This window comes from Ruditapes philippinarum, unplaced genomic scaffold (assembly GCF_026571515.1).
Source record: "Ruditapes philippinarum isolate M1 unplaced genomic scaffold, ASM2657151v2 ctg754_1_1_1_1, whole genome shotgun sequence".
In the NCBI taxonomy this organism is placed as follows: Eukaryota; Metazoa; Mollusca; class Bivalvia; order Venerida; family Veneridae; genus Ruditapes; species Ruditapes philippinarum.
Genome location: NW_026855630.1, coordinates 52,997 through 80,083, shown reverse-complemented (window position 1 = coordinate 80,083; position 27,087 = coordinate 52,997). Strand labels below are relative to the sequence as shown.

Sequence of the window (27,087 nt, the reverse complement as noted above, 5' to 3'; positions counted from 1 at the left end):
AATGTACAACTACGTCAATTCAATTTGTTAACACGATAATTGGCTAGTTTCACGGTGTCGGGCGGAAAATACTGCATGGGTCGTTGTTATTTCTATCTTTATTTTATATACCTCTCCTTTTCAATACTATGCCATAAAAAAGTTCTGGAGATTATTCTTAACAGCAACGGGATGAAAATAATGAATTGCAAAAAAATAGAACAATTAGATTAATTTTATACAAATAAGTTGCGATAGATTATTGTATGTAAAAAGGAAGAAAACATTCAGCGATCACTTTTCGTATGACGCAAACGTCTATTTTGAAATGATGCGAACTCGCGTGACTTTGATTTAAGTCAGTTACATATACATGTACATACATATACATGTACATTGTACTTTATTTTTCATTCGTTATACATGTACATGCTTTTTAAGAAGTACAGTTAACTGTGTGCTGATAAAAGCACAAGTTACATAGAACTAGGACATCTACTGTACCTAGAGATAATAGTTTTAAATTAAAGTCTAGTCTGTACGTTAAAACTTGCGCTCTTTAAATACCGCTATATCGAAGAACGTGGGTTAAAATTTTAAGCAAATATCGCCCTTTTTAAATGTATACAACTATACGTACGCAGACACTAACACATGCGGCATTCGTCTCAAGGCAATATGATTCAATAAGAAATAGATTTTTGACTGAGATAAAATACATGGTAACATAATGTTGCGACAGCTTGTAGTATAAAATCCATGTTTCACCTATAAACAATCAGAAAAAAGGGACAGCAATTATTTTAATCATAGCTTCTTCTCTTTCTTTTTTTCATTCAATTTATGAAAGGACAAATAACAGCGCTGAATGGAAATTTAAACAATTATATCGATCTTTTTCCAGCCGTGGTTTATCTTTGAAGTGAAATTATCTGTAGGGTAAACACTTCCTTGACTAATAAAAATATAAGTCACGTGATAGCAAGGTGGTTATTTCGGGTAAATAGGAGTCATAAAACCTCACGAAATAATGACACAAGTACTAAAGTAAAGTGAACGCATGGTTGACATTGTGTAGATGTTATATTATTGTACTATTTATTTTAAGAATTTTACTGGGACAGTGTGTACATGTATCAGTGGTCAGTGTGTAGTCACCGAGGACAGGGCGGATTAACTTAACTGTGACATTGGGATTTACGTTTAGTCATTTTTACAGTGTTCAATTTTGCCGAGTTACTGAGGATTACTGGATATAACTAATTGGAAAAAAAGAATTTTGTTGGCACAAAATTGATATAGCCATGCCGTCGCCTTGGCATGACCCGAACAGATCCCCCGTAAATTTGGTGATAAAATACGTTCTGTTTTTCTTCAACTTCCTTATTTTTGTAAGTAAATTTGAATACTTTTGACTAATGTAATTTGTATAATTTTATAATTATGAAACATATTGCTTGTTTGAACCAGGGTCTTTCAAAATTTTGTTGCAGCTTCTTATTCAAATATTTTCAAATTCTGTTTTCTCTTCAAAGAACGTGGAACTTTGTTAAAATCATATATTTAACAGTGTTTGATATGTATTATATATATCTGCTCATCTGTTACTTCCGGGATTAAAAACTTGCTTTAGTACAACCGATCGGGTTTCAAACTTAAAACAAATCTTACTGTTTACTGCCCTTGCCTATGATGTTGTTGGGTTGGTATTTTTTATTTATTTATTTGTTGATTTATTATCTCTTTGAAACCTGACAAGTTCGTACGGTTAGTGTGTTTTTAATTTTCTTTTTAAATTATCCGATATCAGATTGTAATATTATTGAAGTTTTTATGTAATATTAGTCACTGTTAGAGCTATATAGTGAACACTATACACATATAATGAACATTATACACCACATTTTGAAGATTATTTTTCTGTTATGACAGTTGTGAGAAATAAACTGTATACACTGTAATAAGAATACCCTGACGATAATGTATTTATAGGAATCAAGGAAATGAAAATTTATGTGAATTAAATTAGGAAGTAATCCATCAGTTTATTTCAAGTTTGATTCAAAGATTAAACCATACAATTCATATATGTAGAATATTTGTTCATAGTGGTTTTTATTAACTTTTGCATGCCTCCAGATACGCCAAAATATTTCAAGAGATAAAACTTGAGAAAATGTCATCATCATCACATCATCATCTCAAGTAATTGCATCACTCCGCAAGGAGTATACTCGCAAATGTACTAAGATGTCAAGAAAAGTAAAAAGAAAAGGTTCAAGATCCAAGTAATAATTTGCATGTCATGTGCGATTAATGAGACAGATTTTGCAGTATATATCATCATATTTCTACCGTGTGACTAACGCAGTAATGGCTATATTTTAACATTTTTTTGGTAATTCACGTGGATTGTAGTCTTTGTTTTCTTCTCAATATTTTACATTTGAATACATTTTTTTAAAAAAATCATGAAAATTAGAATGAATCTGAAGGCAAGCTGCTTTAAGATGGTAGCAAACAGTTTAATACACGTGAATTCGTGTATATCTATCTCTAAGATTTAATCTATTTTTTTGCAATTTGTTTCCTCGTATAGCTTATATAGTTTACATTAATAGTATATATACATACTTAATTAGTTATACATACTTTAAAATAAGAAGTAATTATATACACTCGTTTAGTTTTATACAACGATGAGTAACTATATACAGCAATTTATGTGTATTATATGTAAATGAGTTGGATATATCGACCAGTGTAAAACATTAAACACATATTTTAGTACATAAAAGGATCTTAGATTTCTTTATTAGAGAATTTTCACAACAGAACACCTAGCTATTGTGTTTCCTTTTCACAACTGCACTGGTTAAGATAGAAACTTCCCTTTCTGTTCACTGTATTATGTTAACAGTGTGGGAATTATTGTGTGAATTATTGAACAGGTTTTTTTTCTGGATCAATTAGTGATGTGTATGGATTTACAGTAAACAATTTAGAATTTTGTGTTTATAAACAGTTAAAGGATTATGGGTAGCCGGGAGTCCGGGTCACCTGTCAACCTGATCACTAAATATGCGCTGTTCTTTCTTAATTTTACACTATTTGTAAGTATAAAGTATGTACAGTGTGTTTTATGCAATTATATTTACTATAATAGAGATTTCGTAGCTTTGTTGAAGTTATATTTATAATCTCGACGTGTAAATAGCTTTACTGCTTGGTTGGATGGTATTCATGAACATGATATTAAAGGAAGTGTCTCTATCAATATTATACATGCACGGCGGGCCGTGACATATCAATTATAAGGTAAATACAGTTACAACAATCTCGGCGGCCACATTACCTGAAATTTGCCTCGCGGGGCTAGTGACTGTCAAACTTGATACCAGGCCACATACCAGCTATACGAAAATTTCCCACAAATTATCTCATCCCATCCTCGTATACACTGTTTTGTAAACCGTGTCGTAGCATGACTCAATAGCATTTTTTGTTTAAAGTCATTATTTTCGTTAACACGGACTTAACGATTCACATTTTTAGCTCGACTATTCGAAGAATATGGGAGAGGTATTATACCCTCCCGGCTTGCCGTTGCCTTCACACTTGTTAAGTTTTATGTGCAAGTTAGTATTATCCCAAAAGAACTGAAGGGAATGAGTTGATACTTCATTTACTTTTTCTCTGTGATTATCTTACATGATGGGCAAAGGTCCCATTACTCGGAGTTACCATTTTACAGAGTAATGTCCCTTTTTACTGACAAACACTAACAACAGTCGAGCGCGCTTCTTTACTTACAGCTCTTGTTATTTATAAATTGCAAAATAATACTTTGACAACACCTCGGTACTAGACCGATTGCACAAAAAACAACAAGTTTTTGTATTTATTTTTGGTTTCATTCATTATCAGTTCTGTGTTGTAGTGTATCAATCATGGACGTTAACTTATACACAGGTTTGACTAAACATTTATTATTTTGATGTTCATACTTTATTCTGTCTTACCTATATGGGCGTGTCTCTGATGGAATTCTGTAAATAGTAGCGTAAACGGTATCCATGAATACAGTATCGGATCATGATATATTGATTCAAACAACAAGAGAAAAAAGGCATTAACCAGATATAATGATTCCCCAGCGTGTGGTTTTTATACCATGTGTAAAGTTAATGTTTAATTATTGCATATGCTCACTCGATACTTCCTACCATCTACACACATATGTTCTCAGCGAACTTAATCAGCAGCAGCTGCACGTGTAAGATAGTATACAGCGGCACGTGCCAATGACACTTGGAAAAGATATACTTGCTTTTGTGTGTTTTATACGCAGAACTAGAGATATGTATATAGCTGTATTTAGAAAGTTTACTGTATGCATGGGCAGTTAAAAGTTATGTATTTTTTGTACCAAGTTTTTTTTTCACTATGTAATGCGATTCACTGTACCAAACGTGAAAATGGCCAAAACTTTACAACCTTATATACATCAACAAACATATTTATTTCAATGATATGTGTGTCTTCTTTCTCATATTTCACGTAGACGCCATTTGAGAAATTTAATGTTGAATGATTCTCCTTTTTGAAGAAAAATAAAAAAAACATGCAATAATGAAAAATGGTCATTTAGAAATTTAGCAGCTAATTATCACCAGCTGAGAAAAGACTTAAGTGGAACGCGTATTTAATTTTTCACATATGTATATTTAACTATACATGCGTATTTAAGCTCTAGTACTTAAAATGTTAAATGCATATATGTATTTAAGTACACTTGTGTGTTTAATTTAGTATCATGTGTATTTTTGAAAGTAAGCATGTATGTTTCAAGTATGTATGTACTATAGTAATCATGTATGCTTATACATAGGTACACAAGTTTAAGAACATTTATATATGTTAAAAAACACACGTGTTTTTAAGTTAACTCACATGTATGTTTCAGAACAAAATATTATGTATGTGGAAAGTTTATTTAAGCACACATATACGCTGATCAAGAACGCTGGCTCTCTAAAATTGAGAACACTTGTATGTTTAAGTATACATATTCATGTATGTATTATATCTAAGTACATAAATTATATATGTTTAAGAACACATCAACGTTAACGTACCGTACGTTTGTTCTTTTAATCGCATAATTATGTATGTTTAACAAATAAGGTCACATGCTCATTGATTGACATTACATTAAACAGGAATCTGTTGAGTCCGGCTTGAGTAAGGTCGTTGATCGTACATCGTGTTCCCTATCATTTAAATATCTATATCAACAGTGGATGGACCTATGACAATATTGAAATGGAAAATTATTTCTCGATCAACTTACATAGATTCTTTTACAATTATATATATTCTTTAATATGATATGTTTCACAGACTTTAAAAAAGCTGTTCAAGCACATTGAAGAAAGTATTGTTAAGTCTGTCAGACAGTATACAAATACGTGTTCAAATTTTAATATACTGTTTGCTTAAGCGTATAGGTTCAGGGTTATTAATTCGACTTAACAGGCATTTATAAAAGTTTGCAAAAAATAAAGAAATAAAGATATATATAATTGTACATTTACGGACTGCATGACTAAATTTAAAAAGCAAATGTTACCTTGCATGGATAGTTGTCCCAATATTTAAATAAAGGAAAATATTGAAAGTGCCGCAATAAAGCTAACGCCACCAGTTTTATAATTAGCACAACATTTTTATAGAGATAAAAAAAGACAAATTATGGAAGATTTATGGCTCCATTATGTAATAAGCCTTCTTGAAGACTGGCCAGATTATTTACAAGTCTAACGACGTAAATGATACATAGCTAGGTTGAATGGATTGGCGGTTCTAAATCAAGACCATTGCATAAAAATCTTCATCGTTCTTCGGGCAGTCAAGAACTGTACAATACATAATACAGCTAAAATTTAGTAAATTGCTCTGATTTGAGTTTTGAATTGCCATTGCTAATTTAAATAATTGAAATACCAAGATTCATGAATTTAGAAGACAACAGTTACAACCAAGGTCTACAATAAATTGAACTATCTTTCAGAGATAACATAATGTGAATATTATTGTCAAGTTAGGTATCCACCTTTATAATGTACCTACATGGATTGATAATTCATCTTTGGTCTATTGTTATTGAAGAAAAGAAGATCAACAAACGTTTATTGTATATAATGTATCATGTTTTACAATGTAAATATTTTCCCAGGTATTTAATGTTTCAAAACCTTCGAAATTTATTAAAATGGACATACTTGTCCCTTTTACACAATACAAATTTGTTAACAAATCAATTAAAATATTAAACACTCGCATTAAGTTTACAAAATGTTTATCAATTGTTTTCACAGTCTATGTGATTTATTCAAAATACGTCATTTTTGTTGACAACAAGGAAGCTGTGATAAAGATATGTATGTACATGTATATCATGTATATAATTTACATACGTAATAAGAAACTTTTCCTAATCTTAATTGTAAATATATAATGCGTGCGTACACAAATATTGGTTGATTAAGTTACTTTAAATTAAACAATTTAGATAAGGCTTATGGTATGGTAATATTTATCTTGAAGGCGATATAACACTGCACACATTGAATATCTGACACTTAAATTTTCATTTCCTGTTTAATTAGAAATAAAGTGTGTACTTGAATACATTTAAATTCTTCCCATTCGACATGAAGAAATTACATAATGTTAAAAAAGAGGAAAAAATAAGTTTAAACTTAGATTCAAGTCATTCATAGAACACGATCATGATTCATTATATTACACCAGTACTGTAAAGAAAGAAATAACTTGCAGTGTGAACACTGACAAAGAGTGTCCTTAGATTTCTAGTGGTTGTCTTGGTAATGTTTAAAATCAGGAACACTATTGTTAGTACTAACAACTGAATTTTGATATTTTGTTACAAATTTATACTAAAAATTCAATTGATTTGTTGTATCAAATATGTTTATACTCTGCTTAACAAATTGTTTTAATAAGTGGTAATAATATTCTCTTAATCCATTATTGTTCATTCTCCAGCTTTACATGAAATTCATTACTATATATTGAATCCTATATTATTTGTTAAATAGAAACGTGACATCTTTACAATTTGTGTATTTATATTGTATTGATGATGTACTTTGTACAAATCCAAAAAAAAAATTCTGTTCTGTTCTGTTTAACAAAAATATTGAATGACACGGTGTGAAAAATATGGTTATGGGAGCGGACCCCGCCCCCAGCAAAAGAATGAAGAAAAAAAGACAAAAAAAAAAAGACGAGGGATGCTCTACGTGTCCGGAGACTGGTCTATTCTGATAAATAATTTCTATATATACTTGAAAACATACTGTCATTGTCTCAAGTATGGCAAAGAAGATACAATGTAAATTTGGTCGTTTATATTCCGAGACAACAAGTGTCCTATTTCAATGTTGTAAAAGGATATATAAATTTTATGGTCGGCAATAAAAACAACTCTAAAACAAGATTCATCCTCTTGAATTTCTGATATCTAAACATTCTGTTACATCTTGTATGATAAGTTGAGTACAGGAATTTAATTACCTTATGTTGACATATAGCAACAATGATCAAAGTGACGTTAGAGTAACAGCTGGTGTGTGGAATCAAGTCCTCCATTCAGATAATCATAGTTTTGTGTTAAGTTTTCCTCTGTTAATTAAATATAGTACTTTATAATATTAAGTATAGTAATATAGTACTCGTAAAAAATGTTATGACAGAGCATCTCCACATCAGTGAAGAAGAAGCTAGGCATATTCTAATTGACAGGGCACACAGGGTTGGAAATATAGATAAGGCTAAAAAACCACGACCGATTGTGGCCAAATTCCATTACCCACAAGAAAAAGAACGAGTAAGAAAGGCCTCATTTGAAAATGCGAATCATATGAAATCGAAAAAGTTGGGTATTGGAGCCCAATTACCAATGGAGATAAGAGAAACAAGGAAACCGCTATATCCGGCGATGAGAGAGGCGAAACAACACGGCAAGCATGTCAATTGATCGGAAATAAATTATTCATAGAAGGGAAAGAATACCATACCATTAACCATTCTACAACTGAGACAACGAACCTTTAAAGCTGTCGGGAAGAGACGTCACTAAATATACTTTCATGGAACATTAATGACTTAAGACGCAAGATAACGGATGAGTACATATCAAACTTTGACTTACTATTCTTTTGTGAAGTGCGGAAAATTTCAACATTGAACTAGTTAGCTTTCTTAGTGAACATATTCCGGGTAATAAATCACATAATACTAAGAAATGTCGATTTAGTGTCGGTATAACTTTTTACTATAAAAATGTTTTAAAAACTATATCAAAGTTGTAGAAAAGAACCAAAAAGGAATATTATGGGTTAAAATTAGTTCTGATTTATTTCCATTTGAACAAGATGTATATATTTGTCATCTATATATACCACCAATTGACTCAAAAGTAACTAGTTGTATAGATTTTGATTTTTTTGATCAATTAGAAATTGATATTCTTAAGTACTCTTCACTAGGAAAAGTGTTTATTTCTGGTGACTTCAATAGTCGTACTTCCAATTTAGATGATTTCATTGTATTCGATAAGTATTTAGATCGAAATATGTCCTATATTTTCCAAAATGACATCACGGCACGTGCAAATCAAGACCACGTGGTCGATTGCTACGGACACCGTCTGCTAAACACATGTAAATCGACTGGTTTTCTCATAGCGAACGGCCGCCTTTGTGGGGACCAAAAAAAGGGTGATATTACGTTTTGCTCCAATAAGGGTAGTAGCACCGTTGACTATTTATTGTTACAATATATTGATTTTAAATATGTAAAACATTTTGCCATTCAAGATTTTAATGAACACTCTGATCATGCACCAGTTTTTTTCAGCATTGTCATAAAAGATCATTCAAATGTAGAAAGTACGGCTGAAAATATACGTCGCGAACCAAGGCTAGTTTGGGATGAAAATAAAGTACCCCAATTTAGGACTTGTCTTATTAATAGTAATGATTTGCTTCAACGATTAAACGACGAAATTATTTCGCGCGTTCATCCGATTGATCACGTGATACACGAACTGAATGAATTGTTATCTACAAACGCATATAACGTATTTGGTAAATCCGATTGTGTGAAAGATAAATATTCTCGGTATCCAAAAAATAAATGGTTTGACACAGAATGCTTTAATGCGCGAAAATCATTCAAAATAACGCGCAATGCATTTATTAGACAAAAAAATGAAGAAAATAGACTTGCTTTCATTCATTCGCGTCAATATTATAACAAAATAAAAAAGGCTGCAAAAAGAAAATTCAAAATAAACGAAGGTAAACGAATCTCAGAACTAGCAAATAAACAGCCGCGGCAATTCTGGAAAAATGTTAAAAAAAGTTATAAACGTAAACAAGAATTAGCGAAAAATTTAACAGTCGAGAATTTTAAAGAATTATTTGGTGAAAACGCGTCCATAGAGTCAGAAGAGCCAAATCTGGATCAATATGTACTTTCAGACGACGATCTTAACTGCGAAATTATGGAAACGGAGCTTCATTCCGCTGTATTTATGCAAAATAATAATAAATCCGCTGGTATCGATGGTCTTACGGCTGAAATATTTAAAGCAGCATACGATATTCTGTCGCCTCTTTTATTAAATCTTTATAATAGATTGTTTAAATACAGCGAATATCCGGAATCGTGGGGTAAAGGCATTATAACACCAATATTTAAAAAGGGCGATATAAACGACCCAAAGAATTACCGCGGTATTACGCTAATAAACGTAATAGCCAAAATCTACTCCCAAATTTTATTAAACAGATTAACGAAATGGACAGAAAAAAACGAAAAGATATCAAAAAATCAGTTTGGATTCCAAAAAGGGAAGTCGGTTGTTGACTGTCTGTTTATTTTTCATTCAGTTGTTTTAAAAGTTCTAGAAAATGGAGAGAAACTATACAGTGTATTTATTGACTACGAAAAATGCTTTGACAAAATTGATAGGTCTTTTCTATGGAAAAAACTTTTAATGGAAAATGTGAGTTGTAAATTTGTTAAGGCTATTAAGTCAATGTATAAGACTGTTACGTCGTGTGTTAGATATAATGGCAAATTTTCGGAATTTTTCGACTCGAACCTCGGTTTGAAGCAAGGAGACCCCAGTTCTCCTCTGCTGTTCATGCTATTCGCAAATGACATTATTGATAACATTAATACAAATTTAGATGGTTTATTTACTGTAAACGAGCTCAAACTATTTTTAATCCTTTTTACCGACGACCAGGTTCTGTTTGCAAAGTCGCCGACATCATTACAATCTATGCTTAAAGATGTTGAAAATTATTGCACAAGGTGGAATATGAAAATCAATACATCAAAGACCAAGGCAATGGTTTTTGAGAAAGGACGTCATCATACACAGTATGATTTTTTCATCTATAATACAAAAATTGAGATTGTTGAAACGTTCAAATATTTGGGTTTAACCCTTTTTAAAAACGGAAATTGGTTCAGAAGTCAAAAGAAAATAGCTCAACATGCATCGTACGCACTACATAACCTTTTCTCAATTTTTAATGATATAGAGTTACCTATTTCTCAAAAGTGTAAGCTGTTTGACTCGCTTGTCGGATCTATTTTAAATTTTGGTGCAGAAATTTGGGGAAACCATGACGCTACAGCTGTTGAAGCAATTCATACAAAATTTCTGCGTAGGGTCTTAGGGGTGAAAAAATCAACAAATTTATTAGCACTTTATGGGGAATTAGGACGTTACCCTTTATCTATATATCGCAAAATAACAATGATTAAATATTTGGGTTAAAATAGTTAAAACAAGAAGATTCGTCTCTAGTGAAGAAAGCTTATTTACTATTAAAAGCAGACGCTGATTCCAATATAACGTATAGAGGAAATAACTGGGCGTTTCAAATCAAAAAGTTCCTATCAGAACTTGGATTTCTGTATGTTTGGCAAAATCAAAATCAAAATGAAAATGATATTCCCCTTTCTGCTATCAAACAAAGAATCTTAGATAACTATTTACAAAAATGGTATGCAGATATTAATAATTCCAGTCGACTCCAGTCATATTGCATTTTTAAACATAGTTTTGACCGTGAAAAATATCTTTCGGTGATTTCTGATTACAAATTAAGAAATACATTATCCAGATTTCGCATGTCCTCTCATAATCTATATATCGAAACCGGTAGATACTATAATATCCCAAGGGAACAAAGACTTTGTAAATCATGTAATATGTCAATGGTCGAAAATGAATACCATTTTTTGATGGTCTGTCCACATTTTAGAGATTTGAGAAATAAATATTTTAAACGCTATTACTGCCAGTGGCCGACTTTGAATAAATTTAGGGCTCTCATGTCAACAAACTCTACAAAAGATTTATTGAATTTAGCTAAATTTGTTTACTTTGCAAATAAAAGAAGAATTGTGTAATTTTTTTTCATTAGAATCACGTAAATATTGTTAATATTTCAATAGGGTTATATATATGTAATGATACATTTACATGTTTATTCGACTTTACATAATCATGATACTTTTTTTCAGAATAATGTTTCATTAAACAATCTCTTCTGATAACTGTATAATTTATTATGTAAAAAATGCATTTTGTTGTTTGCTTTTCTTTCTTCTATGTTTTTTGTTCACACTGTACAATAGAATTTGTATAGGCTATAAACATTGTTTAAACATGTTTAATGCTGAATAAAATTTTCGTATTCGTATATAATTAAATTAAGAATATTTTAATCTTTGAACGAGGCAAACATGTTCGATTGGTATTTTAGACCTGATGAGGTGTTGACACGTTTTAAAATAAACTCGACAATACATGATTACTTATAGATATACAACACACAATGTATTAATTTGCCTGACTTTCAATGCTAAGGTAATTTCAATGGAATCACACATTAATGACCTTTATGAATTCAACATTTTTTTGTTCAACATATCCTCTGATGCTCAAACAAAATGATTCAGGTTGGTGTAAAGGTCCATATTGCCCCAGAAATACTTTTATTTTTATTTCTTAAAAAATCTTCTTTTTTGTATTCCTGTAAAACAAATAAGTTACTCATTGGTCAATTACCTGAACCATCCTTTTCTTCTATGGCTTTTCGAGAATTACTATAGATATAGTTAAGTACTAAAGTATTTAGTGTGAAAGTCAAAATGCTACGTTGTTTACACTGTGCTACTTTTAAACACATATTTTCACATTTAAAATCCATAATTTAGATGATAGGCATTTAACATTATTGTAAACCACTTTTAAACATTATAACTTTATGTTTGCCGTTTCTTTAAAATGAAAATGAGCCGCGTCACGACAAAACCAACATAATGGGTTTGCGACCAGCATGGATCCAGACCAGCCTGCGCATCTGCGCAGTCTGATCAGGATCCATGCTGTTCGCTATCAGTTTCTCTACTTGTTATAGTGTTGATAAGCGAACAGCATGGATCCTGATCAGACTGCGCGGATGCGCAGGCTGGTCTGGATCCATGCTGGTCGCAAACCCATTATGTTGGTTTTGTCATGACACGACTCAAATTTATTTCGATTCTAAGACATAAGTGTGCCTTTAAGGTTGGTTTAAATCCCACCAAGGACAATTAGATCATAATGGTTACCTTATAGAACATTGGTTATTCAATTCACGTGCCAACACCTGTCACATATAATGTACTGGAGGAACGTTTTGGGTCTTCTTACACCAGTGTGTTCACCGTATTATATTTACACAGTATTTGTGAATGGAAAACCAAGACAAGAAGAAATAATCAAAGATAATTGTTTTTAAAGTTAAATGTAATTTTGTGATAGCTTTAGTATATTTTATACCTATACTTGATTATTGATATGTATGTTTAACATATATTTATAAAATGTATGTAGAACTTTCGTCATTAAAACATTGTTGCCAGTTGCCAATATAGATAGTTTATTGTCAAATACTTATCAATATCTATACATTGTTGGAATTGCCAAAGCTCACTCTCAGAGAGATCTGTGCTGTTACTTTAATACAAGTAATTTCATTCCACCTTATGTGTTATGCTGACTTATTTCAAGAGAGTATTGTGAATATTTTATTGACTGAATTCATAATTGATTGATCGAAGTTGATTAATTGATTGATTGGAGTTGATTATAACCTATACTTTAACTCTTTAAAAAGTGCTTCTTATTTTTTATATTTAAACAGGACTAATCTATGACAAGAGATGTGTGTTTTTGTCGAAAAAGGCTCCAACATACCTTGTAAAAAATTATTTCAATAATCAACACTCACTTACTTATGAAAACATAACCTGTGTTTTTCATTACTTTCAATTTTCAGTTAGTATGTGGAGCGGTGACTGGATTAATGGCATGGATTTTGGTTGAAAAGGAAAAGGCAGTGCTTAACGCCTATGACTTCTTTTTGGATCCAGCCTGTGTCCTCTGCCTGGCCGGTTCCGTGGCGTTCGTCGTGTCTTTCTTCGGCTGGTATGGCTCTCTCAGGGAATATGTATTCTTTCTGGCCATCGTGAGTATTATAGTTGATTGTTACAAATAAACTTTGTGAGTTAAAATAGTTGTGTTTGTGATTAAATTAACTATTTATCAGATTCATATGGATAAAATTATTTTCAGACGCTAATGTTGGTATCGATTTATCGCTTAACATTATAAAGGACTTCAGACATCGCCTTTTAAACATATCGATTATTGTGAGTATTACATTATCGATATGCATGTTTTATATATTGAAGATCCTAATAACGTTGAATAATAGTCTTTTCAAATAAGAATTATGTAATTGAGCCGCGCATGGCAAAACCAACATAATGGTTTTGCGACCAGCATGGATGCAGACCAACCTGCGCATCCGCGCAGTCTGATCAGGATCCATGCTTTGTAACACCGCACTTTGGGGTCAAACGCACTTTGGGGTCCGACCCCAAAGTGCGTTAAACTTCGCACCGCACTTTGGGGTTAAACGCACTTTGGGGTCAAAATCGAGAAATTGACCCCAAAGTGCGTTAATATGCTACATATCAACGCACTTTGGGTTCCAGAGGTCTAAAGGTGTAATCTGAGTTATGCTTAAATACTGAGAACTGACTTATTTTTGATCTGCGACATGGTAATATTTAAGGTGGATTTCAAGATGGCGGTCAATACTTTGGTGATGCTTAAGTGATAAAAGTTTCATTAATTTTACCACTTGAAATATCCAAAAATTGTGTTCACAAAATTACGGTGGCATAAAAGTGACATTTGTTGTTTTTTTTATTTAAGTTTTGCATACATATTTTTATTTAAGTTTTTTTGGGTTTTGCATTCATATTTTATTGTAGATTTTCGTATATATTTTATTTTTTCGTACATATTTTAGCCAACAAAACAGCCTTCACATCTCATAACAGTCCATAGTTGAGTGTAAAACTAGCGCAGTGGTTTGGTCACATTTCGGCCCATTTCTGGAATCGGTCCAGTCGTTTTTGGCCGCGCAAGTCTGGTTTCGCCCGACCTTTTTCGGTCCATTTTTTAAATCATATGTATTTTATATAATTATTGTTTTTATTTGTTTGGGTCTTCAGACCAAACAAATAATGGTAGCGAAATTTCAGAGTCTAATGTTGTTAATTGCAAATGCCGAAAGTAGTCCACTTTTTGAAGCGGTTACTTCCCTTTTGTATGTAGACTAACGCCGAAAAATTCAGGGGAGATCACTGCGTAAAGATGGTCAAAGACAGGCGCCTTTATTTTCAAGCAAAGTAATTCCCGAATGGTCAAAGATTTCTAATAGTCTTTTATTGTATTTTCTGATCGAAAATAAGTAAATACAAAGCGGACATTCAATCTCTGACACAGAAGTTTACGACAAACCTAACAACAAGTAGTTCTCAAAACAGCTTAAAACTAGCGATTTAAAAGAAAGAAATATTTTTATTTTGTTACAAGTATCCAACAAATTACAACGCATTCAAAGTTTAAAAATAGCGTTGGCTTATAGAATTGTCAATAAATGCGCAATCACAAATTACGCGGATGAATATAATTTTATCAATGAAAATACTATATTACCGAATACTACACAAACCGAGTAGTGGAATATATAGATTCTACATGTCGGACTGTTTGGGCGAGAAGATTTTCGCTAAAATATTTACGTCAATTTTAAACAACAGGTTTATCCTGAACAAAATACCTCGAAATTAATAAGGATTACAAACCCGAAATGCAATGGAAGTTCTAAATTTAGAATGACTTGATGTTATTCAGACATTGTTTGTATAACTTCTCCGTGGTACAGGGGTAACGCGCTCGCTTAGTGAGTGAGAGGTCTCGAGTTCAAATCCCAGTCGAGGAAACTTTTTTTTTGTTAAATTCTTTTTTAAGTGTCTTTGTTAAGGAAGTAGCCATGATACGCAAGGATAAAGTGTGGCTGTCGTAAAAAAATGAACATAAATGATTTTTTGATGCAACTCTAGTTATGCAGAATTCCGTATGTATCAAACTCTGGTGCCTTGCAAAATGAATTATAATACATAAAAAATAAACTTATACGGGAAAATGCATATAGATATACAGTACGATTTAGGTTGCAAAGATCAGAAAATACCACAGAACTTGCAGCCCTTTGATTCTTTATAAATATACATGCTTATAGTAAGCTCCAGGATTATTTACATCTGTGTTAAACAACAGTTAAAGTCGTTACAAGCCCTAATTTAGAATAATATGGTTTTCTTCAGGCCGTTCACATATAAATTCACCGTGGCTGAAGGGTTTTCGGGCTCGCTTAGGAAGCGAGAGGTCTGGAGTTTAAATCCCAGTAAAGGTAACTCATTTTTTTCAAATTGTTTAAGTCAAATAAACATTGGATCGAATATCAGTGTTGCAATTAGTCTTATAGCCAATTTACTACAATTAAAACGCTGGAAAGCATTGGTGGCACTATACATATAATCTCACAACCTGCACCTTTCTTACATTCTGAGACCCAAACAAATTCAGCGCCTTCTGTGCTTTGATTTAATTATTATATGCTATTATAGTAGTGTCTATTTGGAAAGGGCTGTTGATTGGTTATTATTCCATGAATATGCACCACTCAACCCCACTCCCTGAGAATAGCGGGGGCATTGACTTTAAACCAAGCCGACCACTGGTAAAATCTTTGCCCTGCGGGGGATATTCTGATAATAACATTCCTGCCTTATGCCCCGGAACAGTGCAGACATCAAAACACGATTCCTTTTTAACCCGCACTCCCCCTAGGGGCAAGGGAGGTGGTTACAAATGACAATAATGCACAATAAAAGATCTAAATATGTCGTTTTATTTCACTGATTGAGAAAACAATATATATACGTCATGTATATAGATGTATATATACTAAAAAGTGTTGTTATCTTTTTGATACCTCCAAAAATGATAATATTGGTATTTGCAAATTGCGTTAGCAAATGGGGTACTGTAATTTACAGATGGCGAAGTGTTTGAAACTGGTTTTTTACAAATGGCGTAATTATCCAAACCTCTACTTTGCAAATGGCGTCATGTAAAAATTTGTACGAAAAAAGTAAAAAACAAAACAAAAAATAAAATATGTACAAAAAACTCAAATAAAATATGTATGCAAAACTAAAAAAGAATATGTATGCAAAACTAAAAAAGAATTTGTATGCAAAACTAAAAAAGAATATGTATGCAAAACTAAAAAAAGTATGTATTCAAAACTAGAAAAAAAAATATGTACGACCACGGATTTATATTATAAACCCGTGGTACGACAAACAAAAAAACCCCAAAAATATGTACGAAAAAAAACAAAAACAAAAAAAGTATCAAAAACAAAAAAAGTTGCAAATGTCCCTTTTACGCCACCGTTCAAAATACTCTAGTACAGAAATTGTGTATTCCTAAAGATAAAAGATCCTGCGAAAAATATCCCGTTCTGTCAGTCATTAGAAATTTTACTTGATAGCTTTTGGTGCCATGTTGAGCCCCTTTTTAAATTTGTTGGGAATTAAATAAAATGCAGTTAATATTTTTTTTCCAAAGAACTATAAATATACTCTATTGCAATGTTCTGGTGAAACATCAAGTTTTTCGATCGGACTATAAATAGTGATTTTTACAAATACATTATTAAGCTTATCAACACACTTAAAAGGGTTTTTGTAAGCTCCGTAACAACCGTTCGCCAGAGGCTTTTTTAATAGGAAATCTTACATACTTCTTTAGAAAGACCAAACATGAATTTTATAATGTTAAAATAATGGTATCAGAGAAATGTAAGATGCTTGTTACATGAATAAAGTAGCGATAAATGTGAAATTATTTTTCATAAAAATAGTCAAAACAATGTAGTATTTCCATATAAAATACTTATTCACTATAACTGTACTCATCATTGTCAAAAAGCAACAGATGAAAAGGATGGTTCAGGTAATTGACCAATGTGTATTTTTCATAATATAAAAGAACATCAAAATAAAACAGCTTTTAAGAAAAACAAATAAAAGCATAATGGGCCTTTAAAATGTTATTTTTAACCCTCGGGGGGATCGATACCCCACACTCCCCTCTATACCCCCAGTGAGAATTTTACATTATTCTGAAGCTCCGCTCTTAATGTGCGACTACTTAAATAGTTGATATTTTAGTACTGCCTACACCTAGTCAAGTTTCTTATGTGTCACATTTAGCTAAATAAATGGCTATTTTAACATATTATCAGGCAATTTTTTTACTGAAATGTCTTACTAAGATTACCCAGAATTTATACCTTTGTCTATGCTAAGACTATCATATTTCTGTAAAAAGTGTAAATAACAAACGGGAAAATGATGCATTAAGCTAAATACAATGGAGTTAATGAAAGGTGTACATACTTTTAAAATAAATTGAAAATTTGAGAAAAACATATTTTAAGCTTAATAATTGATACAAATTCTTTACTTGGTGATTTATTTAGTGAAAGTTCTTCACTTACTAATCAAGACCATTTAAATCCCTATTGATTCAGGGCACATGTTTTGTGTCTATTTAATACCTTGATTTTTTGTTTACCATTGGTTTTGACTACACTATATTATTTAAAACATAATGAACATAAATTTTCTCTGACCCCAAAGTGCGGTCGTTTGCCTGATGTTAAAAAATGCATATGTACATGTTTAACGCACTTTGGAGTCGAAATTAGACCCCAAAGTGCGTAACGCACTTTGGGGTTGGACCCCAAAGTACGTAACGCACTTTGGGGTCGGACCCCAAAGTGCGTTTGACCCCAAAGTGCGGTGTTACAATGCTGTTCGCTATCAGTTTCTACTGGTTATAGGTTTTGGTAAGCGAACAGCATGGATCCTGATCAGACTGCGCGGTTTTTATATCGATATTTATGTGACTTATATTTCAGTATCGATACATCATCATATTTCTTTTTTGTGGAGTTGGTGTTTATATCGATATTTATATTACAGTATCGATACATCATGATGTTTCTGTTTTTCATGGAGATGGTGTTTATATATATATTTTTTTGTGACGAATATTTCAGTATCGATACATCACGATGTTTATGTTTTTATGGTGTTTATATCGATATTTATATGACGTATATTTCAGTATCGATACATCATGATGTTCCTGTTTTTCGTTGAGATGGTGTTTATTGTGCTGATATTCGTGATAGTTTACGTTCCCGAGTCCCGGAACCAGCTCAATATATACCCAGAGGACTCTCTGAAAGAAGCCATTGTAAAATACAGAGATGATGAGGACATGCAGAACCTTATTGACGGCATACAAGAACTGGTTAGTTAATTAATAATTTTGTTTAGAAATATCATCGGTCTCAGTGGTGTTTATCAGCTATTAAACACCGGTTTGGAGGTTTGATGTGTAGAAATTAGTTAAGTTTATACAAATTTATTTTACTTCGATTGTGCTATAAGCTTATTGAAACACTCTCGAATCCGTTCCTAGAACCAACCAGTACTGAAAATTGAATGTAAAGTTTCTTGCTCAAGGAAACAAGGGCTTGCCGCTGACGGGGTATGAACCTACGCGGACATCAATCCTTAGATTACTAGTCCGATGCGTTAACCACTCGGCACATCACAAATGTGTAGGAATTGACCACGAGGGCCGATTTTTGTGTCGCCTCTACGGAGTAGTGGCGACATATAGGGATCACTTCTCCGTCGTCTGTCTGTCCGTCTGTCTGTCTGTCTGTCTGTCTGTCTGTCCGTCCGTCTGTCACAAAACTTGTCCGGACTACTCCTCATAAACTACCGGTGCAACTTCATCCAAACTTTACAGGACTGATCAGTACCAAGTCTAGTTGTGGATATTGTCAGCATTTTCCGGTTCAATGATTTTTGTCAGAGTTATGGCCCTTTAATAATTTTTATTTTTAAAGTTTGTCCGGACTACTTCTCTTACACCACTAATGCAATTTCAATGAAACTTTACAGGATTGATCTGGAGCTCAAGTCCTTGCCACTATTGCACGGGTTTTCCGGTTGAATGATTTTTGGCCGAGTTATGGCCCTTTGATAAAAAGGTGTTTTTTCTGTGTGTTTCCAGATACACAAAAGCTTGTCTGGACTACTCCTCATAAACTACTGGTGCAATTTTATCCAAACTTTACAAGAATGATCAGTATCAAGTCTAGTTGTGCACTGTCCGTCTGTCTGTCCGTCTGTCACAAAACTTGTCCCATCATGAAATTGGCCATCATGAGGCGACACATGTGATCACTGATCGCTCTTGTCTTATATCGCTGTTCTATTTCGCAGCCTACAAAAATCTGAAAAAATGGAGTCCCTCGGAAGCAATGAAAACAAAATGATAAAAAGAATGAATGAACATTACATACTCAGTTTTTCCTGGGTTACTGATAAACCAGTTAATTCATGTGAGAAGGTGTAACATAATAATATCTGTTATACTTTTAACTTTCATCGTAAAATATGTAAAATACATAAAATAGCGAGCATCGTTAACCTTAAAATATAGAAATGAATTTAATTTGCTTAAAGATTATAGTAAAACTGATCGTGCGCTTTTTTGACATTGATGTCACTTTTCTATGTATTTTATGATAAACAAATTTTATAACTTAAATGACAACACATAAAAAGCAACAAAACTATTAAAATTTTGAAAAAAAAAACACTTCCATTTCAGCTCGAGTGTTGTGGTACATCTAATGATGATATTGGTTATAAAGATTGGGCAAGAAATCCATATTTTAATTGTTCTACAGAATTAGAAACAAGCGATTTTGGGGAATTTTGTTCCGTGCCATTCTCTTGCTGTAAAAAGGAAAATGTATGTATTATTAATTTATATAGTTATATAAGTAATACTCTCCCTATTCTCAAGAAAACAACGTGTGTCATCATTATTCTGTAGCATGTCTGTCTCTATAATGTTATATCGCATAAAAAATATATATTGTTGCTAAACACATGTCTTGAAAAAAATCTTTAAAGAAATAAGAAAATAAGAGCAGGACAGTCTTTAATATTATACTTGAATTGTACGAAAAAACACTCTTTAAAGTAACATTATCCTCATTTTTTAAATTGTCATGTTGAGCTGAATTGAGTAAATATTTCAAAAGATTGACTGTTATAATAGTAATTGACTGACCAACAGTTGATAAAGATAAGATATAGATCTGCCTTAAATATACATTTCTTTATAAATTGAATGTAACAGGTAAATCCCAATGGGTATTGACAGTTTCAGTGGGAACACAATTTTGTATGTGCAATAACTTTTGATTCTGATGTTCAAAATGCAAATAATTCATTTTTTGCATTATTCTGTTTGTCTAATTCATCGTTCGTGTGAAGTAAATTAAAGGTATACCTATTTGTTTACTTACTTCGATGGGCATAATGTCACTTTAAGGTAAATTAAACTAATACAATATAATCCCGGTATATTCTTAAAATTGAAAGAAACGGTCAATGCACACTCCTACCCACCCCTCTTGTTACCAAGGTAATTTTGATTAAAATTTAGTATTAATTAACATATTTTACTCTTTTTCATAATTCTTGCATTCATTACAACTTACAGTCATTTAACATGCATTAATGTATCATATCTGTCATGGTTATTTATTTTCTATCAAGGTATTTTCTTATATTACAGAATGGACTTATAAATTATCTCTGTGGAAGAGGTATGCAAAAGTCAACTACGGTAAGTCACGGTATTTAGGTGGTTTATTTTCGTTTTTTTAAGTCCTTGCCACTAGTATAGAACAAATCATATGTAAAGTTGGATAAAGGTGCCACGCGGTCGAATTTGTGCGACTGAAGATGAAACTTGCTTACTTCAATAAAATACCCAAAAATGAATTGAAACTAATATTTCTATAAAAAACATGGTATTGAATTAGTGCTCTAGCAATTCGTTTTCATGTTGAAATGTTTTGGACAACAATTTTTTTTATCAATAGGGTATACTTTATTTATAAAACTACATCCATTGTCATAAATTTTGATGTTTTATCTCTTTATTTTGTAGTCGGAAACATTAAGAAGTGAAACTATTTACATACAAGGCTGTTTTAAGTCTATTACATCAATTTTACAAAACAACGTGATAGTTGTTGGGGGTGTTATCATAGGAATTCTTATACCGCAGGTAAGTGATAGAAATGTGTGATTTGTCGCGTGATGGTCACGTGAGATTTGTCAAGTGATAGTTACGCGTGATTCACCACGTGATAGTCACATGAGCTTTCTCAAATGATAGTCACGTGTTATTCCTGAAGTGATAGTCACGTGTGATTAATTAGCTATTGTGTGATTCGTCGTGATAAATTGTTATGGTAGGAACTGATGTCATCAATGACTTTTATTGTATAGCTCAATGATATCATCAAGTAAAAGTTGTCGATTGGACAATAATTTCCCCTGATTATAATTGATATCGGATCAAAATCAAACAAAAATCTGTGACAGACTAACAATATTGGAATGGTAGGGATTGATTCTTTTAGTCCGTTCTAGAGTAAAACTCTGACGAATACGGATTTTGAAGTAAATAATCACCATTAAAACGTCAGGGTCAGCGGAGAGTCCGTTTGCCAAACACAATGTATTTCTTTTTAGGCCTTTCTGACTGCTTCTTTTTCGGACGAGAATATCGTTGTCTTTGATAGGATGGATTTCTGTGGGTGATATCAACCCGGTCGAAAATGATTTTTTCACCTGTCCGATACATATCTTAAAAATAATAGGTTTATAGGTTAGCTTTCAACAAAACTAATTAAAGGGAAACAACCACAATTCAAATATTTAACAAACTACAACATATTTCACTGGACCTTCAAATATAACATGTCTGTGATTTTAAACAAACGTTTCACTTAACTCATTTTCATTCCTAAATACTGAATCATTGTTTTTATGTCCTCTTTAGCATGAGATAAATGTTTGTGTCAGATTTTATTTGAAGTGTGATTGGTTGTATCCACATATTCTTCTTATATTGCACTGGACTCACTCGTGACCATATTATATAGTTTTTTAAAGTCGACAAAACGCCTGAAAAGGACCATGATTTTATTTTGCCTTTAGACTTCTAACTTGCAATGCAATTTAGTTGTTAGTAACGACCGTCTGTCGGAATAAACATTTTTACACTATCGTTGGTTGATTTGTTGACAAGTTCAACTGTTTATAAATACACTATCAATTATCACTGATTATAGCTTCGGATACTTCAAGCGTTCTGCTTGGTAACATGTGCATCTCGTGGTACAATACAGTAGAATGTACATTTCTCTTTTAATGTTATCAGTATATAATCTGTAGCTTCGTATACATACATATAATATTTCAGTAGACTTCTTCAGTTTTCTATCATCCAATTATTTGTCTCACATTTTAGATGCTGTTGACAAGTTTTACAGGACGCTTGATAGAGCAAATTGAAATGCAGATGGCGAAATGGAACCGACAACAAATGCGGTAGTGGGATTCAGAAGATATCACAGTGGGAACCAGATAATTTAGTTTTTATATTCATATCATTTACAACACATATCTGCAGTTAGGCTCCACCATGTTTAATATGATTTATTAAACACACCTATTATTACACATAAAATACGTATATGCCATTTAAAGAATTGACCATTGTTTACCAAAATTTCCCTGCATTATTTATATATTTATTATTGGAAGAGGGATTTTTCTTATCTGTCTTGCCAGATTTATCTCATCATTAGGACTAAGTCTAGCTTTATGTTGATTGAAATATCCTAGATACAGTGTAACCCTTATTGAGCGACCCTCTGGAGAGCAATAACCTCTTTATTCAATTTACCTGTGTAGAACAACTCCAGTAAGCTCTAAGCAACAAACAAAATATTTGTCTCCAAAAGGGTGTTGCTTTTGAGAGGTTAAACTGTATAATAAAATACTCATTTATATACATTCCATACACTAACTTTGTACAGTTACACCTGGGAGGGCGGATCTTCGGAAATAATGACAATTACACAAAAATATTGTTCTGTTATTCATATCTTATACTTCATCATGAAATTGTTTAAAGCCATAATAATAATTTTATACAGTATGTTGTGTAATTGAAGCATTATTTGGTATTTATTCATTTCGTTTGATTACATGTATGATGTTATATGAACATGTAGAATATCAAATTCCTTGTAAGTAGATAATTTTAAACATGCAAAAAATTTCTCATGTGCAATTTATAAATTTTGACGTTTAGTCATGATGTAAATTAATCAAAAGTTCACCCAGTTGTATTTAGAAATTTTGATTATTGTAAGTTCCTCCATGTACATTTAGTTGACATATATCAAGCAAAGGTATACTAGTAATGTGTACATTCTGTAGTTATTTACAGTGTCCTGCCAATACCCAGCTGGAAAATACATAAATAAAGGATATTCAAGTTATGTTTTCTATGATTTCATTGTGTGGTATGAAATGAATATGATAATAATAATGCTCATACCACAAGATGAAAGTACAGAAAAAAATGTCTGCAAGTATACATATATATATATATAATATTTATTCAGCCATCATTGTGAATCAGGGCATATTATTGAACAATTAAACACAATTTGGGCAAAATCGAGTATTATAAGTGGGGAGATTAATTCAATACAAGTGATCGACGTACTTTCGAGGAATGTAGTTTACCCATAGAAATTTATTTCTAATGATAAACTAATAAGAGTTTTTACATTTTGAGAGGAATTGTTTGTTTGTACACATGCACTTAAATCATCGAAATCCTCATCATTTAAATTTGTGAACATCAGCAGTGCTGAATAAATTGTTAACCCCAAGATCATCATTATCATCATTGTCATCATCATTATCATCATCGACATCATCATCATCATCAGCAGCAGCATCATCATCTTCATCATCACCATCATCATCACAATTATCATCATAATAATCATCAACATCATCATTATTATCAACCTTATCATCAACATCATCATTATCATCATTCTTCTTTTTGTCACCAGTGATATTGTGATTAACTACAGCAACTAAGCTATGAATCTTGAAGTTTATACCACAATGTAAATGTACCGTCCTATTTATAAACGTGCCTTTAATTATTTGGAACACATTCATACCCTACACAGTTATTATGTATATTAACTAATCAGATAAAATTGTATCATTAATTTGTTAATTATTTGCTGTAATGTGTTATTGAAATCCAATTGTTGTTTTTTGTTGATTTTTTCCCCAAATGAAAACCATAAAAATGTTGCTATAGTATTTTTCTTTATTGTTTATTGTTTGACTTATAAATATATACTATTTACGTTAATCCTGATATCTGTATCACCTAACATGAGATAATTAAACATGCTTCTTTTATTCCCAAAATATTGCTTTAATGACCAGTATTTGTCTTGTTATATCACCGCTACTGCTCTTTTGCTTGGATACACTGTTAAAAAAGGAAATAATGCCGAATTGTTGTAATGGATTTGCCGTGCTTTGAATTTGGAACAGTCCATTTAATGTTTTAGGGATTCCAAAATATAAAAATGCGGTAAAAAACTACTAACAGTATAGAGTCAAGTTAGTCATGTGACTACAGACTCTGAGCCTGACCTGACGTTATACTTGTAGTAAAAGCTTATTATTCTTGGTTAAGGAATAAAGATTGCAAAGGGAATTATGTACATCGAACTAGATTGTTTTGTATACAATTATGTTAACATTATTATAAGGGGGTTATACTTTTATATTGGTTTATATATGTATTAAAGGAAGGATATCGTTAAAAAAGGTTTTGCATTTATGTATGAATAGCATTGAATACTTTGTAATAAAAAAAAACAGGAATAAAGATATTAACGAAATTTATTTGTCATACATGACAGTCGACACCTATAATTTTATTTTCTTGACTCTGTTTTTGTTCTCTTGTTGTGCATATTATAACGTGAAAAAGATGATGAAAATTGTTCACAGAGAAATGTTAATATAAAATTAATCAAAATATTAAAGGTATTTAGATGAAATGATGTTGTTCTTTTTCAATACTAGTATGCTCAGACATACACATACATCTGAAAAAAATCTGAATGTTAGTTATATCTCCATTTCCATAAATGTAACAAAAGTTTATTAAAATAGGCACATAGTACCAATCAGGTTTGGAAATAAATTTATAGTTTGAAAAAGATGGTACTTTCAAATATCTCTGGGCATGGAAACTATATTTACAAAGCCAGGTAAAATAAAGTTCAGAGTATCTGTAGATTTGTCAAGTGACAAGTTGTTTTTGAGGGCTGTAATCAATGAATTATATGTTTATTAGTAACTAGCCATGTTTTTCAAGTTAAAATAACGTTAACGAGTGCTAAACTGAGCCCACGAGGGACTAGTCATATTCACAGGAGATAAACAATATCCCCGAGTGATTAACTGAGCTTACAAAGGGTAAGCCATGTTCAAGAGTGATAAGCAATGGTTATGAGTGTTAAGCCATGTGACATGTCCACGTGTGATTATAAATATCAACGAGTGAATTAGTCATGTCCAAGAATGATAAGCCCTGTCCACGAGTGATTAGCAAGAGCAATGATTGATAACCCATGTATATGAATGATAAACCATGTCCATGAATGATAAGCAGTGGTCATGAATGGTTAGCCATGTCCAAGAGTGATAAGAAATGGTCATGAGTGTAAAGTCATATGGCATGGCTTCGAGTGATAAGCCATGTCCACGAGTCATACATCCTGATTAGCATTGGTCATGATTGATTAGCCATGTTTACGAATGATAAACCATGTCCACAAGTGATTAGCAATGGCAATGCTTCATAAGCCATGTTCACGAATGATAAAACATGCCCACGAGTGATAAGCAATGTAAACGAGTGCTAAACCATATCTACGAGTGATAAGCAATGTAAATGAGTGATAAACCATGTCCACGAGTGATAAATTATGTTCAAAAATGAAAAGTCAATTTTACGATTGACACGAAAGAAAGATAATGTTTACAAGAAATGATAAGTAATGTCCCTTGGTATCTTGCACATTTATATATATTGGCGAGTTAAAAAACCTTATCATTTACTCTGGTCAAGGAGGAACAAGAGAACAAATATACATGCCATATTCTATTCAATAAACAAAGTTAAATTCGTGGACATACACTAGTGACCATTCGTTTTACAAGCTTTGCTTAAAACACCAAAAGTATGCGAACGACAAACGACTTTTGATTAAAAGAAAAATTCATTGCTATTTTAAAGTTAATATAAGTCAGCAGAACATACTTGCCACATAATAAACTGTTAGAGGAACTTGAATTTATAATGTCCACATTTGACAAGGTACAAAATATGGCATTAGACACCATATTTATGAAAATGAAATGAGTAAGGCAATTTAATAGCTACTGCAAACGTTCACAATTTCGACACCCTTAGCTAATTGTTAACTTTAAAATGTCTCCCCG

General features: G+C 32.1%; 1 protein-coding gene across 2 annotated transcripts; it reads left to right on the top strand.

Moving 5' to 3' along the window:
- Window positions 1-896: 896 nt before the first annotated feature.
- LOC132743956 (tetraspanin-33-like) lies at window positions 897-25,637 on the top strand. 2 transcript variants are annotated; one of them, XM_060732558.1, is made up of 7 exons: window positions 897-1,370; window positions 13,419-13,607; window positions 18,701-18,889; window positions 20,267-20,410; window positions 21,245-21,295; window positions 21,623-21,742; window positions 22,994-25,637. In XM_060732558.1, exons 1-7 carry the CDS (start codon window positions 1,284-1,286, stop codon window positions 23,075-23,077), a joined length of 864 nt encoding a protein of 287 aa, XP_060588541.1. In that variant the 5' UTR covers window positions 897-1,283; the 3' UTR covers window positions 23,078-25,637. The 2 variants fall into 2 exon arrangements, with proteins under 2 accessions (XP_060588541.1, XP_060588542.1); XM_060732559.1 differs by lacking the exon at window positions 897-1,370 and adding an exon at window positions 2,671-3,092.
- Window positions 25,638-27,087: the final 1,450 nt, after the last annotated feature.